This window comes from Python bivittatus, unplaced genomic scaffold, assembly GCF_059951505.1.
Source record: "Python bivittatus isolate LINGU-HERP-01145 unplaced genomic scaffold, Pbiv_v1 ctg000120_np1212, whole genome shotgun sequence".
Lineage (NCBI taxonomy): Eukaryota > Metazoa > Chordata > Lepidosauria > Squamata > Pythonidae > Python > Python bivittatus.
In genome coordinates, this window is record NW_028277037.1 from 2,688,101 (window position 1) to 2,705,310 (window position 17,210).

At 38.8% G+C, this 17,210-nt stretch overlaps 1 protein-coding gene across 1 annotated transcript in view; it reads left to right on the plus strand.

The window, feature by feature from the left end:
* Positions 1-17,210, plus strand: part of FAM107B (family with sequence similarity 107 member B) — a 63,840-nt gene that overhangs the window by 31,071 nt on the left and 15,559 nt on the right. Inside the window, exon 2 of the mRNA XM_088134835.1 lies at positions 15,810-15,993. Within this exon, the coding sequence (XP_087990961.1) occupies positions 15,866-15,993 (128 nt within the window). The 5' untranslated portion in view covers positions 15,810-15,865. The remainder of the gene's footprint in view (positions 1-15,809; positions 15,994-17,210) is intronic.

A 17,210-nucleotide genomic window follows, 5' to 3' on the forward strand; every position in this document is an offset into this window, starting at 1 on the left:
CATTACCCTGAAAAGAGAAGAGCTGTCATTGGTTCTTCTATCCCTCTAACCTGCAAAGAATCTGCAAAGAAAAGAGGCAGTCAACTGTGTTAATTTAAGCAAGAAAACCAGGGTTGGTTTTTATTTTTTATTTTTTATTTTTTTTTGTCCTTCTGTTACATCTTTAGAGGATTGTCCTCTTTTACTTGGATTATATCTTAAAATAAAAGTATCTTTCCAAAGGAACGGGAGAAAAATCCTAGGAAGGGTATGATTACCACAGCTGAAAAATGCTACCCAGTGAGTTCATGTTAGAATAGAAATTTGAGCTGAGCATTTTGTGATTCAAAGCTCACTGATAAAGTGGTCCCTATATTTTTCCTGGAACAACTCAGTTCCAAGTCAACAAGTTCACATAATTAACGTCTTTCAGTTATAAACTCATGGGTGAGCCTTGGTAAACCACTGTTTAGCTTTTCCACCTCATCTTCATTAAACGAGAGTATGATGAATTATATTAATGGCTTGTTATGAGGGCTATTGAGATAATTTGTGAAATGGTGGAATTAAGTGCTATATAGTGGAATTACCCACTACTAGAAAGACTTGCATCAAAATACTGCTTTGTGAAGCAATTCAGTTAAATACTTCTATCAGTCTGCCATGGTGCATATGTCTATCCAGTCCCTTCTTGAGTTTCCAAAAAATCATAGAGTTGAAAGAGAACACCGAAGCCATCAAGCCCAGCCCCTTGTGCAAGGACCCAATTTAAAGTATCTCAGAGTGATGGCTGTCTAGCTTCCACTTGGATACAAGGCCTATCTGGATCATTGATCTCACTGCTCTTACTGTTAAAAAGTTTTTTTGTAATTGAAATCTGCCTTCTCATGACTTCCTTTGTCCTGCCCTCCAGCCCTTCCTCTGTGCCATATTTTAGATAATTGGAGAGTATTATATCTCCTCATCTCAAGGCAAAATATACTCAGCTCCATTAATCTCTCTTCATAGCCCTAGTTTCTACTGTGGTGATCTTCCTTGTGTCCATCTCTGAACTTAAGTTTCTCTGAGTCATCAGAACTGGGACTTGAGATGAGGACTAATCAAAGCAAGAAAAATGTGAAAGTGCTACTTCCTGTGATTTGGAAATTAACACAGCCTAAAATTGCATCTGCTTTTTTTGTGTGTGTGTGTAGCGACATCCCATCAGACTTGGATTCAGTTTGTAATCAGCTACTGCTCCAGGATTTTTTTTTTTTTTGCAAGAACTTTGTCTCTGCTGAATTTCGTTCTATTTCTAACCTACAAAAATCCAGAATTTATTTTTTTTTGTCTTCTAGGTTTTAATGATCCCACTAAGTATTGTGTCATCTGCAAATCTGATTTCTTCCACCCCTTAATTTAGGTCATTGATAAAAAGCATTGAAGAGTAGCAGTTCTAGAGTGAACCTTGTGGACCTTGCTCAATATCTCACTTCAATTTGTGAGTTGAACATACAAGAAAAGTGATTCCCGGTAGATATTAGGAGTAGCTTACTGACTGTGTGAGCTGCCAGAGGGCAAATCAAAGGGCATTCTCCTTTGCTAGAAGTCTTCAAAAACAGGCTGGATGGTCATGTGTCAAAGATGCTGCACTGAGCAAGAATTAGACCAGGCAAACTGTAAGGTCTTTTTCAGCTGTATGATTCTGTGATATTTTGGGGCTTCTTGATAAATCTCCTCTCTCAAAATTTATGGCTACTACCCTGTTGTAATAACCATTGTCAGGTTATTCAGTGAACAGGAGTAAGTCTGATATACTTCTTATTCTGTGGACTATAATGGAATTTTGTTTATGCTATGGTTTTACATAACTTGGAATTTCCAGGACATGCTTTTGATTTCAAACTAATTCAGATTAATACCAATATAAATAATGGTTGGAAATTCCCATGAGTTTATGGGGAAGAATGAATGTTGTTAAAGGAATATTACTTCTACACATATCCACATATACAGTGGGGCGAAAAAGTATTTAGTCAGCCACCAATTGTGCAAGTTCTCCCACTTAAAAAGATGAGAGAGGCCTGTAATTTTCATCATAGGTATACCTCAACTATGAGAGACAAAATGGGGAAAAAATCCAGAAAATCACATTGTCTGATTTTTAAAGAATTTATTTGCAAAGCATGGTGGAAAATAAGTATTTGGTCACCTACAAACAAGCAAGATGTCTGGCTCTCACAGACCTGTAACTTCTTTAAGAGGCTCCTCTGTCCTCCACTCGTTACCTGTAGTAATGGCACCTGTTTGACCTTGTTATCAGTATAAAAGACACCTGTCCACAACCTCAAACAGTCACACTCCAAACTCCACTATGGCCAAGACCAAAGAGCTGTCGAGGGACACCAGAAACAAAATTGTAGACCTGCGCCAGGCTGGGAAGACTGAATCTGCAATAGGCAAGCAGCTTGGTGTGAAGAAATCAACTGTGGGAGCAATAATTAGAAAATGGAAGACATACAAGACCACTGATAATCTCCCTCGATCTGGGGCTCCACGCAAGATCTCACCCCATGGGGTCAAAATGACCCACAAGAACGGTGAGCAAAAATCCCAGAACCATACAGGGGACCTAGTGAATGACCTGCAGAGAGCTGGGACCAAAGTAACAAAGGCCACCATCAGTAACACACTACACCGCCAGGGACTCAAATCCTGCAGTGCCAGATGTGCCCCCCTGCTTAAGCCAGTACATGTCTGGGCCCGTCTGAAGTTTGCTAGAGAGCATTTGGATGATCCAGAAGAGGATTGGGAGAATGTCATATGGTCAGATGAAACCAAAGTAGAACGTTTTGGTCTAAACTCAACTCGTCGTGTTTGGAGGAGAGAGAATGCTGAGTTGCATCCAAAGAACCTACTGTGAAGCATGGGGGTGGAAACATCATGCTTTGAGGCTGTTTTTCTGCAAAGGGACCAGGATGACTGATCCGTGTAAAGGAAAGAATGAATGGGGCCATGTATCGTGAGATTTTGAGTGAACACCTCCTTCCATCAGCAAGGGCATTGAAGATGAAACGTGGCTGGGTCTTTCAGCATGACAATGATCCCAAACACACCGCCCGGGCAACGAAGGAATGGCTTCGTAAGAAGCATTTCAAGGTCCTGGAGTGGCCTAGCCAGTCTCCAGATCTCAACCCCATGGAAAACCTTTGGAGGGAGTTGAAAGTCCGTGTTGCCCAGCGACAGCCCCAAAACATCACTGCTCTAGAGGAGATCTGCATGGAGGAATGGGCCAAAATACCAGCAACAGTGTGTGAAAACCTTGTGAAGACTTACAGAAAACGTTTGACCTCTGTCATTGCCAACAAAGGATATATAACAAAGTATTGAGATGAACTTTTGATATTGACCAAATACTTATTTTCCACCATGATTTGCAAATAAATTCTTTAAAACTCAGACAATGTGATTTTCTGGATTTTTCCCCCCATTTTGTCTCTCATAGTTGAGGTATACCTATGATGAAAATTACAGGCCTCTCTCATCTTTTTAAGTGGGAGAACTTGCACAATTGGTGGCTGACTAAATACTTTTTTGCCCCACTGTATGTCTGTGGATATGCATGTATATATGTGTGTGTTTGTGTGTATACACACAGAATAGCTACACATACACATGTTTACGTTAAAAGGGATCCACATGTAACCTTTTAATTTTGATTATATTGACATATATTGAGAAAAATGTTATGGGATGGGCAATCAAAACCAGGATTTTCATAAGGGCTTTAATTTTCTTGATTTCTGTCTTTATTATTGGGCCTGTATTTTAGGTTCTGTTTCTTTGTGGAATTTAAATGATTTTTTCTTTAAAAAAAAAAAAAAAGCACTATTGGCTCAACTGGGAAGTTACCGTTTGTCTACTTTAGTATCTTGGTTCTTCTTTTAGCCAAAATTCAGGTGTTTTTCCAGCATAAAGATCTCAAGTCACTTTAGGAGTTACTTGGAAGTTCACATGATAGAAACAGATGGCCCTAATTTAAAAACCACAAGTAAATCCTTTTTCTGGAGTACTTGGGCAGAAAATAGTAGCAATACTCTTAGATCAGTTTATTGTTAATTAATCTTTCAAAACATTTGTTGTATTACAAAAGGAATCTAAGTGATTTAAAACTGCAGAATGGCAATATTTTTAATAAAACATCATTGGTTTTATTGTGGTCCAGCATTTTGCCCTGATGCTGTAGCATCTTCTAAAACCCGTAGCTTACTTGCATTATTGGAAGGTGTTTGGTAAGTTTCTAAACATCTTTTTTTTTTTTTTTTACAAACAATTAAAAAGTATTAATGGTTTCCAAGAATTTTGGAATAAGAATTAAAATACCCTGTTTTAACAAATCAGTGTCTTTTAATGAATGTTAAATATGATTCCTGTGATCTTAAAGTGGGACCAATTCATCAAAATATTCTTTCTCATATATCCTGGGCACCTGAGAAGATCAAGAAGAGTTGTGTGTCTACTTTTTTAATCCAGAAATGTAATGTATTTGAGGGGATTTTGACACATGGTTTGGGACTAAGATACATGCCTATTTAATCTTTATTTGGACTGATGTTACTGAAAAGATACTGCTTCTCTGACTTTAAAATCCTGGGCTGAAGAGAGATGCTCACCCTGTACTTTGAAGGGCTCTGTATCAATGGGATGAAAATACTGTAGAAAGGTTCAATTTAGGAATTTTAAAAAGTAGTCACTTTTATATGTGTATTACAACGTATTTGTGTGTTCTTTTTTCTTTTCATTTTTCTATTTTTTGTTTTGTTTCTTGTATACTGTGATAGCGTTTCTTTTCTGAATATTACAGCAATAAAAATAAAGGAGGAAAACCTATCACAGCTCTATTGTAAGAGCTTTTGGACTGCAGGAGGAAGATGCATAATGATGCGATAATATCTGGGCTTCAAGCATGGGGGCCAAGCAAAATTCTAAGTATCAGCTTTGCCCCCCAGTATCTTCTTTCTCCAAGGAAAGTGTCAAGACCATGGAGGAAGCATATCGGAATAATGAGGGATAGTAAACATGTTCTAGAAACCAATGTATATTTTCCTCTAATGTTCCCCACCTAAGCTCTTTTTGAAATATCTCTTTTTAGGATAGGAAATCAGCTGTTGAAGTCACCTCTTCTATTCCAAAAGATAAACACTCTCTGAAGTTGAGTCCAGCTCCTGGTGATTTCACTCTTCCAATACAGAAGTAGTTTACTGTCACCTTCTTCCATGATGTTTTTCAACCTCTCTCTTTGGCCTAGAACTGTGAGCTTTCCTGATGGTTTACTATCCAAGTACCAACCAGGTGTGATCTTGTTGAGTTTTTGGAAATCAGCTAAAGTTGGCTAGGTGCTGCCACTAATTGGGATCAGCTCTACCCTACTTAATTGTGGTTAGATGTGTATGCGCACGGGGGGGGGGGGTCTCCCTCCCCCATTCACTTCTTGCCGGACAGCACCCTATTTGCAAATCTGCCTCATTTATTGCTGCCCTGCAGTGCTATTAGCCAAGAAGTGAAGAAACCCAGAAATTATGAACCATCCTTCTGTGTGTACAAACCACAAGGCAATTTAAGAAACCCCTGGTGAGCTGTTTTTTTCCACATTTACTGAGAAAAGGGGAACTTGGTTCTTTGCCAAGAGACTTATCTAACTAGTAGCTTGCAAGGCCAAGCTCCACCCTGTTCTTGGACTCCTGTATCCAGAACAGGATGCGCTTGTCTAATTTTTCATCTCTGTTTGGTCATACTTTTCACTAGTCTTGGACGATGGTATTATAATTGTCAGACCATTATTTCATGGTCCACAGTGCTCAGAATACTAGGTAGGTTGCACAGCTTTGCATCTGGATCAAGCACTATTTATATCAAGAGAGGAACCAACCACTGCTGTGTCTGAAGACAGCTTCCCCAGGACCTTGAAAACCACACAGGTTTGTAGCGCCCAAGGTTGCAAGATCAAGCCAAGTTCTAAGACCTAGGCTGTGATCACTGAATTCTCTTGTTTTCCAATAAAAGTGGAGGTAGTTCAGGCTGCTTTGATCTTATGTTGCATAAAGAGACGGGTTATAGCCATATTTACTTAGGTTGATTTTGCTCATCCCAATCGTTTTGGCCATTTCAGCAGATGAGAATTTAGAAGAGAGCTTGACGTGTGCATTCAGGAGAATCATTGTGGGTTTTGTAGACAGGATGGTATTAGAAACAAATTTCAAAATAGTCAATTTTTGATGTGGTTATTATATTTGAAGGAAATAATGTCAGGATTTGTGTTTTACAAATATGCTAGAGAAAACACTTGATTTTTAGTGGAGAAAAGAGTTCTTTTGAAACTTCTTCTGAAACTTTGAGTTACAAGATTATAAGGAAGTTTAGGCCATGCTATTTCAGAGCTCTCAAATATTTATTTCCATTTGGATTTTCCCATCCCTGTGCTTCATCTAGTTACTCAGCCCCATCAGGTTTGGACACAATAATTTAATCTTTAAAATACGCACAAAAGGTTGTGTCTGCTGTACCTAGTTCCTCTTGGCTGACTGTACTTAAGCAAACAAAAAAATTCTTCTGACTCTCTCCCAGCAAGCTTTTGTATTCATGGTACATATTTTGAACCGCACTGTTAATGAGCTAAACATAGCTACCAGCCTTGGGGGCAAAATATATCTTGTTTCCTTTAATTTGGAGTTTCTGTAAGGAAACTGCATGAAGATTTTAAAGGGGAACCTATGAAGCTGTGGATTTTCCAAACTATGGAAGCAAATCCAGTAATGAAATGGTACATCTAATGACTATTTTTGATTTTAAGAAAATGAACAATTAGTTATGGTAACTAGTCTGATATAAATGTAAGGCAAACTATTTTTCAGTGTGGGTTTGAAAAAGTAAAGCCAGCTTTGTGTTGGATATAAGGGCCTTCTCCAACTTGGCACCTTCCAGCTGTGCTGGGCTACAACGTCAAGAGTTCCCAGCCGTGTTGAGAAAGGTGTAAATATAATTTAAGAATTTATTTGGTACTTTTGATTACCCCCTTCCCATGGTAGCATTAGATTTGCAGCTGCTTTATTACTATTTTCCAATTATTGTATAAGACACTCTGACCGATTTGGGTAAATGATGCTTCTTTTAAATTGTTATCAAGCCAATAGATACTGACTGTGTGATTTTCTGCCAACCTGAACATTTCTCTCAGCTGTTCCCCAACTTGATGTTCCCCAGATACATTGGTGTTGCAACTTCCGAATCTTCCACAATCCCAGATAACTGGGGAGAGCCTATGAGGAAAGCTGCTCTGACTCTGTTTCGAATGCTTTCTGTTGGGGCTGTACTGAGAGAAGAGGAAATGATTTTACATTTTTTCATGCATGTAAAAAAAGAGGAAGAGCCTTAATTGTGGAGGGGCCAACTTGATTTTTTGGTTCCCCTTGCCCCCAGGATGCCCCTGGGCCTTGCTTTGTCTGGATTTTGTTTACTACTTAATCTAGCCTACGATCCTGGAATTTCTTGGTGGTTTCCCATCCAAGGCCTGTGTCTGACCCTACTTGCTTTGTTCAGCCCTGGTGGATTAGTCCTGTCATCTACATATATACAGGCTATGGAAATTGTTAACTATCCATGATTCAACCAATTGTAAGTATTGAGAGTAACTTGGTTTTAACTGTGAACCAGGGTGGGAGATGTCATAAAAAGAATTAAGGATCATAAAGGTAAAGCTTGAATTTTTGCTGCACAATTATTGAAAGCTCGTGTTCAGTTTTAAAAATGGCAGTAGAGGCTATTATTGGGAGGCTGTGCTTGCCTGCACCAATGGATTTCACTCTCTCATATTGGAAACCCAGAACACAACTTGTAGGAAACTCATAAAGTTCAGATAGTTTTGGACCTTAATTGGTCTTCCTGCAAATTTGAAGGGGTTGGACTAGAAGGTTCTTGTGGTCCCTTTCAATTCCATAATTCAGTGATTGTTTTCTTCAGTGTATTCCTAAATGCTTAGCAATAGCAGAAATGTTAAGCGCTGAGATGCAATATAAAAAGATGATTTAGGAGGAGGTTTAACAGTGTTGCATGCCCAGAATTACAGTGTAAAAAGCAGATAACTGAACCAGCAATGGGTTAGTTCCACCACTGGTTCAGGCCCTGGAGATCAGATGCTTTTGGACTCAGAGCCTTGAGCTATCTCTTTGGTTTGTAGTGTGCTGGAGAATAAGCTCCTGCAGAGATTCCCAAAGGAATGGGTCAAGTGACAGAGCCACCATCAGTTTTGGGGGTAGAGAAGATAAGTCACGCTACAGAGAAGCTTACGAAAAATGGGATACATCTGTTTGCCCCTCTGCCAGATGTTCAGGTATCAACTGCAGTGGTGCAGAGATTCAGCATCCATTTCATCAAATCCATATAAAATTATAATCCTGCTGTGCATTTCCTTTTCCTTGCTGAAAGAAGTTCTCCCAAAGCCCTCTTCCACTGGGTGACAGTATGTGACTAAAATAGCCTTATGACTGGCAGAAGTGAAGCTTAAAAAAATAAAAATAAAGTGAACATAGCCACTTTATTATCATAACTGTTGTCAAAATTGGATTTGGTGTTAATGTGTTGAAGGCTGATATCTCACCCACACTTGTTACGTTTTATAACTTTCTGGAATGAACCCCTAGCTAAATTTTCTGCAATATTCTTTTCAGTCTTCAAAATGCTGAAGTCATCTGTAACCAGAAGATAATTTGGACTCTGTTTGTGATAGATTAAAATTCAATTGCATATTAATGAACTTCTGATTACTTTTTGGCACAGCATTCATGCAAATTAACTTGTCATGTTTATTTCCCAAACTGTAGTAATTTGAGGTGGTGTGATTCTCATTTTCCATGCTGATGCCTCCCGTCCTTAATGTTTGCTGTAGGCTATTTGGTTGGGGTACATTTTAGAATTTATCAATACCCCAACCTGGTGATCTTCAGAGATACTGAAATTACTGACTTCCAACGGGAAATCAGCAAATTATGATTCCAACACTCTTGGAAGGAACACTAGTTTATATTTTCAGTGCAACTGCTTTGATATGTTGGTTTGATTCTGATTCTTGGGGCCAAAAGATTTTCAAGCTTCTATGAGCCATAAACCCCATTCTCAGCAAAATCCATTCCTCACTTACTGTTAATCTTCCTCCTTCCCTCTCTCTCACTACACACACGGGTCTGCATTCATGCCCCACCTTGCCAAAAGAAACAGGCAGAGCCTTTTATTTGGAGATGAACATTATCTTAATTTTCTTGCTATTATTTTTAAGCAGCTGCTAGGACCAGTTAAACCATCAAAATATAGTGTTGCTTCTCCCTATGCAAGATAAGCTTTTAAAGGTGGACTCCCTTGAGTTGAGTTTCATTCCTGGTGGCTTCATAAACATGTCCATATTGTTTTTGTGGCAGGAGTATAGAAGCAGAATTCCCATTCTCATCTTCTTGGATTTTAATTATTTATTTACTTCCCTGTGTAGCCTCCAGCCCTGGAATTGGCTGATGGTTTCTCATTCAGGTATTAACTGGATCCTTAGTTGTTACCTTCCTTTTTAGAGATAATGATCTTCAGAAATGCAATTATTTCCTCCAAAACTGTAAATGAGGTTGCAAGTGAGAAAAGGGCTGCAACCAGGGGCATGTGGGATGGGGTGGGGGGTCACACAGAAAGAGAGACCATCAATCATTTGGGATCTGTGCACTTCATTGGTTCTTTTTTCTGACTGCCCCTGCCAATAATAATACATTATTGTTGACCTCTGGTTTATGGACAAGGACTCTGACAGTTTGTGTTCTCCTTAGGGTAGCCTTTGAGCCTGCAAGAAGTTGCTTTAGTCACATGTCAGAGAATCAGCTGAACCAGTCGGCATCCCATCCCTCCGTGCTTGGAAGAGAGCAGAGGATGTCTCTCACCGGGCAGAAAAAGACCAGCGTCTGGTGTCAGCAAATATACAAACCCTTTGAGAAATGGGTTGCCTGTAGCGTCTTGATGAAGTCAGACAGTGGATTGCTTAGAACAACCTTCTTCAACCTGGTGCCCCATGCCGAAATTGAAGAGACAACACATCTGTGGCACCCCTGGTTGACGAAGGCTGATTAAATTATTATTATTATGGTTGGTCACACAGTCAGCCAGGTGGATTTGGCATTTTTATCCGCCTGTCGAGTCCTTCCCAAGGACCTGGGATAAACACATGTTGCTGTTTGATGGTGTTAAAGGTATTGTCACAGGATATAAGCTATTCCAGGTAAAGCCGCCGCCGCCGCCTCCTTCTCCTCCTCCTCCTCCTCATTATTATCATCATCATCATCATCATCATCATTTCCAGCTAGCATCAGAACATGCAAAAGATCTGTAATGGTATGTGGGAATGGCCTTGAGAGATGAGGGGAAGAGATGCTGCTTAGGGAATGATCAGATAAAAGGGGAAGGAGCCCCCAGCTGCTTAACAGGAAAAGAAAGAAACTTAAAAAGGATCCGCCCTAACGTATCAGGCTGTTACAAGTGAGGGTGGGAGATTTGTATTTTCAGGCTTGCAAGATTCTGTTAACGTAGCCATACAGTAAAGTAGAATTAGCTCATCCGGTTGTGTTTCCTGTCTGGTTTACCTGGGAGGGCTGTCAAGATCTCACACTTTATATCTTATAAGATCTCCATGCAACAGACCAAATTTCCGGTGTGATGATGTAATTACAGAAATGATGTCATTTCTTTCACTGTATGTAGTTTATGTGACAATGTCATCGTACAAATAACAAAAATGGCATCATTTGCATTCAACTTGGGCTGTTTGCATGATGATCAGATTACTACACGAGTGATATAAATTGCCACAATGATGCTTTATCATATTTAATGAACAGTTGTGAATAACGAACACCACCTTTCCTGATTAGTTTGTTAAAATAGGGTTTTATTGTTAATGACTCCATTTATTGCAAGAGTTAATGACCTGTTTCTTAGTTCTAACAGGAGTGTCTAGCTTGTGGGTTTGTCACAGTCTAATTAAGAAAGCATTCTGAGATGTTCCTTTGATTTTATGATTTGGACGTAGCTGGCCAGGCTTGTGATGTTCGCCTTGGCCTTCCCCAACAATGCTGAAAGAATTCTTTAAGCATTTGCACTGATGTCACACCAGGTGGCAGCAACAAACTTCCTTTGGCTATTTCAAAGTTAAAAATAAAATCAAAGCGGAGATGGACGTAGTTTTTAAATGGGCAACTGCCATAAAATCCCACCTAAACTGTGAAGCTTTAAAAAAAATCCCAAAAGAAGACAGTGACAAAATATGCCCATATTGTGTCCATGAAATCATCAGGAACCAAGTTTGAAGGAGGGTATTTACTTTATTTGTGCGGAGGCTTTAAGTTTTAAACATTGAGGGTTTTTTTCTGATTTTAAGATGAGCAAATCTCATGTTCTTAGTGGGTAGACAACCTCTATAATGCCTGAGCTGCGAGACTAACCTCTACTTACCATAATGAGTCTTTATATCAAGCACACAGAGGGCAACCTTAGACTGTCTGCTTCACCTGGTTCCTGAATTAATCCATTTTCTGGGTTCACAATACATTGACTCATAAACAAACCACATAGACTGAGATGCAACAGTACACTAGCCCACCATAATCAAACCAAGGCTAATACTGAGTTTGGCATAGTGTAGCAATGCACATCTGGAATATCTTGATTTCACATGTTTTCCTGGAAGCATAGATGCATCCTTCCCTAATTTCATGAAGGCTACATAGAGATTTTTTTTTGTCCACAGCTCTGGACACTTTTACCATTAACTCTGTTGAATTGTTAGCTTAGCTTGATTGTTTGGAGAAACCACAGAGTTCCTATATTTATTTATTCATTCTTTGTTCTAACGAATGAATAAATAAAGTTGTAACAAAGTTTCCCAAGGGAACCTGTGAAACAAAGTAACCACTCAATTCTTAAATGGAATGAAGACTTTTAAGATCAACCAGTGGTGCTGAATTATAAAAACCATTTAAGGAAAGAATGAACATGATTTACCACCCATCCAAAAGTAATTAGAAATTTCCTGTCTGATCACACAGGGAGGGAGTCATAACTGGGGTTGCTATAGAGAAGGTTCTGTTCTGTGTTCCTACCTACTAACATTTCTGTGGTGGTAGGGCATTAAGACATTTGATTCACAAGATGATAGCAAGCCACATTCAAGTTGATATCAAAGCAAATGGATCTTTGAGAAATCTTGGCTGTGTGTTTTGAAGATCTATAGTGCTTGTCATGCCCCCTGGCAAGATGTCAGCAGAAATTCACAGACCCTTGCCTTGGCACAATTTAAGTAGCCTCTGGGCTTGACCTTGATTAAGACTTCTGCATAGCTAATTACAAAGCTTTACTGCACACTAGAAAGAGGCCACTAAAACCTTTGATTGTCCTCTGTCAATATGAAGGTGCATCTCTCTCACTTTAGTTTAATTCTGGCAGTTCTTTCACCCATCCTTCCCATGGTTTAAAAGGCTTTTTGCCCCATCCTTCTCAGCCTTGAAGCTGAGCAACAGTTGGTGGTTGACATAACTGACATAGTCCTGAGAATCTCTGGCTACTAACTGACATAGCCACCAGCAATTTGAACTAGCCCTGAAACTAGAAACCGGGCACTGTGGTTGGTTATTATTTTTTTTTTTTTATATATATATATATATATATATATATATATATATACATACATACATACATACATACATACATACATACACACACACACACACACACACACACACACACACACATATAGCAAATGACAATCTGGCAGCCACATTTTACAGCAGCTGCAGATTCAGAAGCAAAATTCAGATAAAATCTTTGCACCATTCTGTAAATGCCCACATTTGAATAATGGGGATTTTAAAAAAGGTTTGCAACTTAGGTTCTTGCTGGTACACTGCTTTACCCAGGACATTCTCCTCAAAGGTGTAGTAGCCCAATAAGAAAAAGTTCTCCAAGCTGTTTCTCATGGAAAAATGTGTATTTCCAACATAATAATTGCACTGGAGTGACAGTTCTGTTCATGTTCCCTAAATAATCATAGATGAAATCCTGTTTGGTTTAAATGTGAATCCCTTTGCTAGAAGAGTAAATTGTTCTGAGTGCCATCTTTATAATACTGAAATATCTGAAAAACAATGTTCCTGGAAGTGGAAACAAATTTTAAACAAATTTTACATGAGCATGCTTCTGAATGCCCGGTTGCTCTGTTATGCTGCCTCTCTACATGTGGCCTGGCAGATAGGTCACTTTCTCTCTTTGTGACTTCAGTGATTCGGGGGAAGAATTTGAGGGCAGAAAAAGAGGGCATGGGATTATTGGAACAACTCAGCATGGTTCAGAAATGGGTCAACAGACTTGTGTGTGTTGTCTTCAAAAGGCATGTAGCAAAATTTAAAAAGTGGCATATGAAAAGGATTAAAAGCTATGTATTTCTTATTGTTATTGATTAAAAATGGCAGCTTAACAGAATTTTTCTGTTCAGGGAAGCTGCTGTTAGCTCTATGCGAATGATGCTCCTGGGAGCGTTTAGTAAGTTGCATTTTCCTCTGTGTTGATTCTGTGCGCTGCTGCTTTTATGCAGCAGAAACCCTGGCTGCAGAATCTGAGTTGGTTTGCGTGATTGCTGTTGATTCACTCTCTGCTCCCCTCCTGCAGCCCCCAAAGTTGTTGGTGCTTCAGAGTAGTGGTTAACAATGTATGAGAAACGATCTATGAATCTTATGTTTGTGGGATGGAAGGGATCATGAATATAAGAAGCCATCTGATTTTGTTTTTGCTAAAGATTTTACTCATGCAAGGCCAATACTCCCGCCCTTTCTCTGACGTCAGCTCCGCTCTTGCCATTCATCCAAGTCAAGCGTGGGTCTCACTAAACCCAAATCAGTAAGATGGTTTTTAAATTGCTAAAGAAAAGATTTGATCAAAAGAGTTTTGAGAAAGCTGTTAGTCTTCCTTTCAAAATGAATCTATGTTTGGGTATTTTGGTAGATCTAAATGATAAAAAGCTTTTGTACTGGAGATGGATTACAGTTTCAGAAAATATACCAGGACTTATGAGCTATTTGATTCCTACTGTGTAGATTGAGGTGACAAATAGCTGTGCAGTAGGCATTGAGAGCTCGTGAAATGGGGGGTTCTGCAGTCATCAAATTCCGCACTACCAACCTTCTTAAAGGATTAAGTCAGGTCGTGTCTTCCTCAAGTCAAGGTTGACTGGTTGTGACTTGATGGACATGTCTGAGTAATTTTCTTGGCAACATTATGGAAACAAGTTGTCATGGTCATCTTAAGGAGTCTTTTGTAATGCTGTTAATCACAACATTTGGAAATGTGCAGGGGTAGAGATCTGTTGGACAACGACTGCTTTTATCAGAAAAAACAAAACTCTAAAGTTTCTTAAGCAGCCAAAAGTCATGCTCAGATTGGAGAATTGACCACATTAATGGCCAGAGGGTTCTGTTATACCAAAGATCAGATTAATTACAGTTTATGGCAACCATGCTTGGCTAAACTCAAATAGCTAAGCAGAGTTGGACCTGGACATTAGGTGCACATGGAAAAGCACAGGGTATAGGTTCATTGAGTGTAGAGAGTAAGGAAGATGACCTTGATGGAGATATGCAAGATCCTGATCAAAGTTGCAGAGCTGCAAGTGGAAAGTAGACACCTCCCTAATTCACAAGAGTACTAGAAGGGGGAGGAGGTACAGCACAATCAGACTTGTAAGATGCTGTTATTATTGTCATTCTCACTAAAAGTTGTTTTGGCCTATTAGAATTGATTTCCTGGTCTGATCTACCTAGCGGGGCTGACATCCATCTTGTAAGTCTGATTGTGCTAAACCTCCTTCTCTTCCTCATATTTTCTGTCTGTTGTGGACTTAACATATGTTTCAGTCCTCATTGCTTTGGTAACAAATCTTGCATATCTCTGTCAAGGTCATCTTCCTTACTCTATACAGGGGAAGTTAATCTCCCTGAAAAACGGTCAGACCACTTTCAAATTGTTAAAAACTACACCATGATGTCTGTGAAGTTACCACACATTGAGTTCAGTTTGAATCAAAGATGATTTAGTGAGGATGTTGCTAGTGAGAAAGCTATCCTTACAATGGGTCAAAAGACTAATACATGTGATAGTCTAAAGCACTGAGAAATGGATAAAGCATCTGATTAGATGCTTCAGGTTCTGATCAACTTGCTATCAAATATTCCATGAAAAAAGAGCCAGTGTCTTGTACCAGTAAAACTTACTGCCTTGAAAAAACACAAGGCTCTATTGTTCTCTGGGCTTGTAATGGATTGAGACCTCCCTCATTATAGTCCTAACCTAGTACAAGTCCTGTCCTCACTTTTAAACTGGGTTAGGACTGAAAAACTCAAGGGGATGAAGGATCCAGCATAACACTTTATTCTTTGTTCAGCGCAAATGCACAAGGAGATGCTCCTGGCACCCAGTCTCTCACTATTCAGGAAAGAGGCAGTAGTGTATCTCATTTGTCAAGTTTTTAATTCTGAATTCTTTTAAGGATACTGATTTTAATTTTTGGCTTGATTTTATTTGGTTTGATTTTATTATGCTTTATATTCTGTGTTGGTTATTGTAAGCCACTTCGGGTGTTGGTATAAACAGAAGACTGGGGTATCAATTTAGTAGCAATAAATAAAACAACCTCTAAGTGCTTAACTCTGCCTTTTTGAACATAGGTTGGTAATATTTCCTGGTTGCTGAATTAATTGAGCAAGAACATCTTCTATGTGTTTTAGATCAGCCAGGTGAGATCTGGGAATCCAGAGAGTCATCTCAGATACTAAGAAATATCATGGCTGAACCAGATTACATAGATGAAGACAATCCTGAACTAATTAAGCCTCAGAAACTAATTAATCCTGTCAAATCATCCCGGAATCATCAGGATCTTCATCGAGAACTCCGTATGAATCAGAAAAGGTAAGAAATGAAGTGCTAAATCTTTTTTTCACTAATACCATTATCATTTTCAAAGGAATAAACAAGGCCTGTTCTCTGTCTCTCATTCTTGGATTAAAAGGAAGATAAATGGTCCCCTAACCCAGTTTTCCAATAGCTGGACTGTGATCTTGTGTTAAGTAGCCTTTTGCTTCTTATTTTCCTTGGAGAAATGTGGGTTGAATATCCTAGGCTATTAAAACTCTTAGCAGAATCCAAGACTCAAGTCAGGCAAATCTTAAACCCACAATATTAATCATCTGCACCAAAATCTGATTGTAACCTACAGTTATATAATAATTACATTCCAATGCTATAATACATTTGTTGGTTTTTAAGGTGCAGTGAGTATTATCTTAAAATATGTCATGGAAGACTTCTTCTGAGGTGGGAATGGCAGAAATCTCTCCTGTTTAATGTCAAGTTTTTATTATTTATAATACAAAAAGCAATTCTGCAATAAAAATAGGATGTAGGTTTCCAGGTTGGGGGGGGGGGAGGAAGAATGTGATGAATACAGAAGAAAAGAATAGAATCTGTATTGTCTTTCTCTTTTCTTTTTATAAATTATTTCCTTGAGATGATATCATGACCTTATATAAGGTTAAGCTCATCTTAATAAAGTTTATCTGTGCAGCATCCAAAATGTCTAACTGTCATCTTCCATGGGAGCAGTAACCCTGTAAATAAGACCTCAGTGAAGTGTTTCTTGATAAGAAAAATTGTGGCATGGTGAGAAAATCAATAATATGACCTTTTTGGGAATGCTGCGGAGTCCATAAAATATCTAATTGTGGAGAGAAGCAGCAACATTTTGACTTTGGACTAGAGAAGGAACATTACTTTTGTCTTTTTCTTTCGAAGAGAACAAACTGAAAACTAATCTTTCTGTACTGTGATAAGGACAAAGATTGTATTGTTCTTAAAAGCAACCTGATTTAACTTTGTTGCTGGTTCCTACTGCTAGAAATGGCAAGACTTAAAATCTTTAAAACCATCTGCTTGCTTTAAAGCAATAACAAGTAAAACTTCAAACATTGAGCTGTGAATACTTAATTTCTATGCAGTCAAGTACCATTTTACGTACTACATCTGAATTCTGCCTTCTAGGGCTACAGCTTCTACTTACTGCCCGCCAAATATATGATAACTGTCTATCATACAGGTAGTCCTCGCTTAACAACCATTTGTTTAACAAT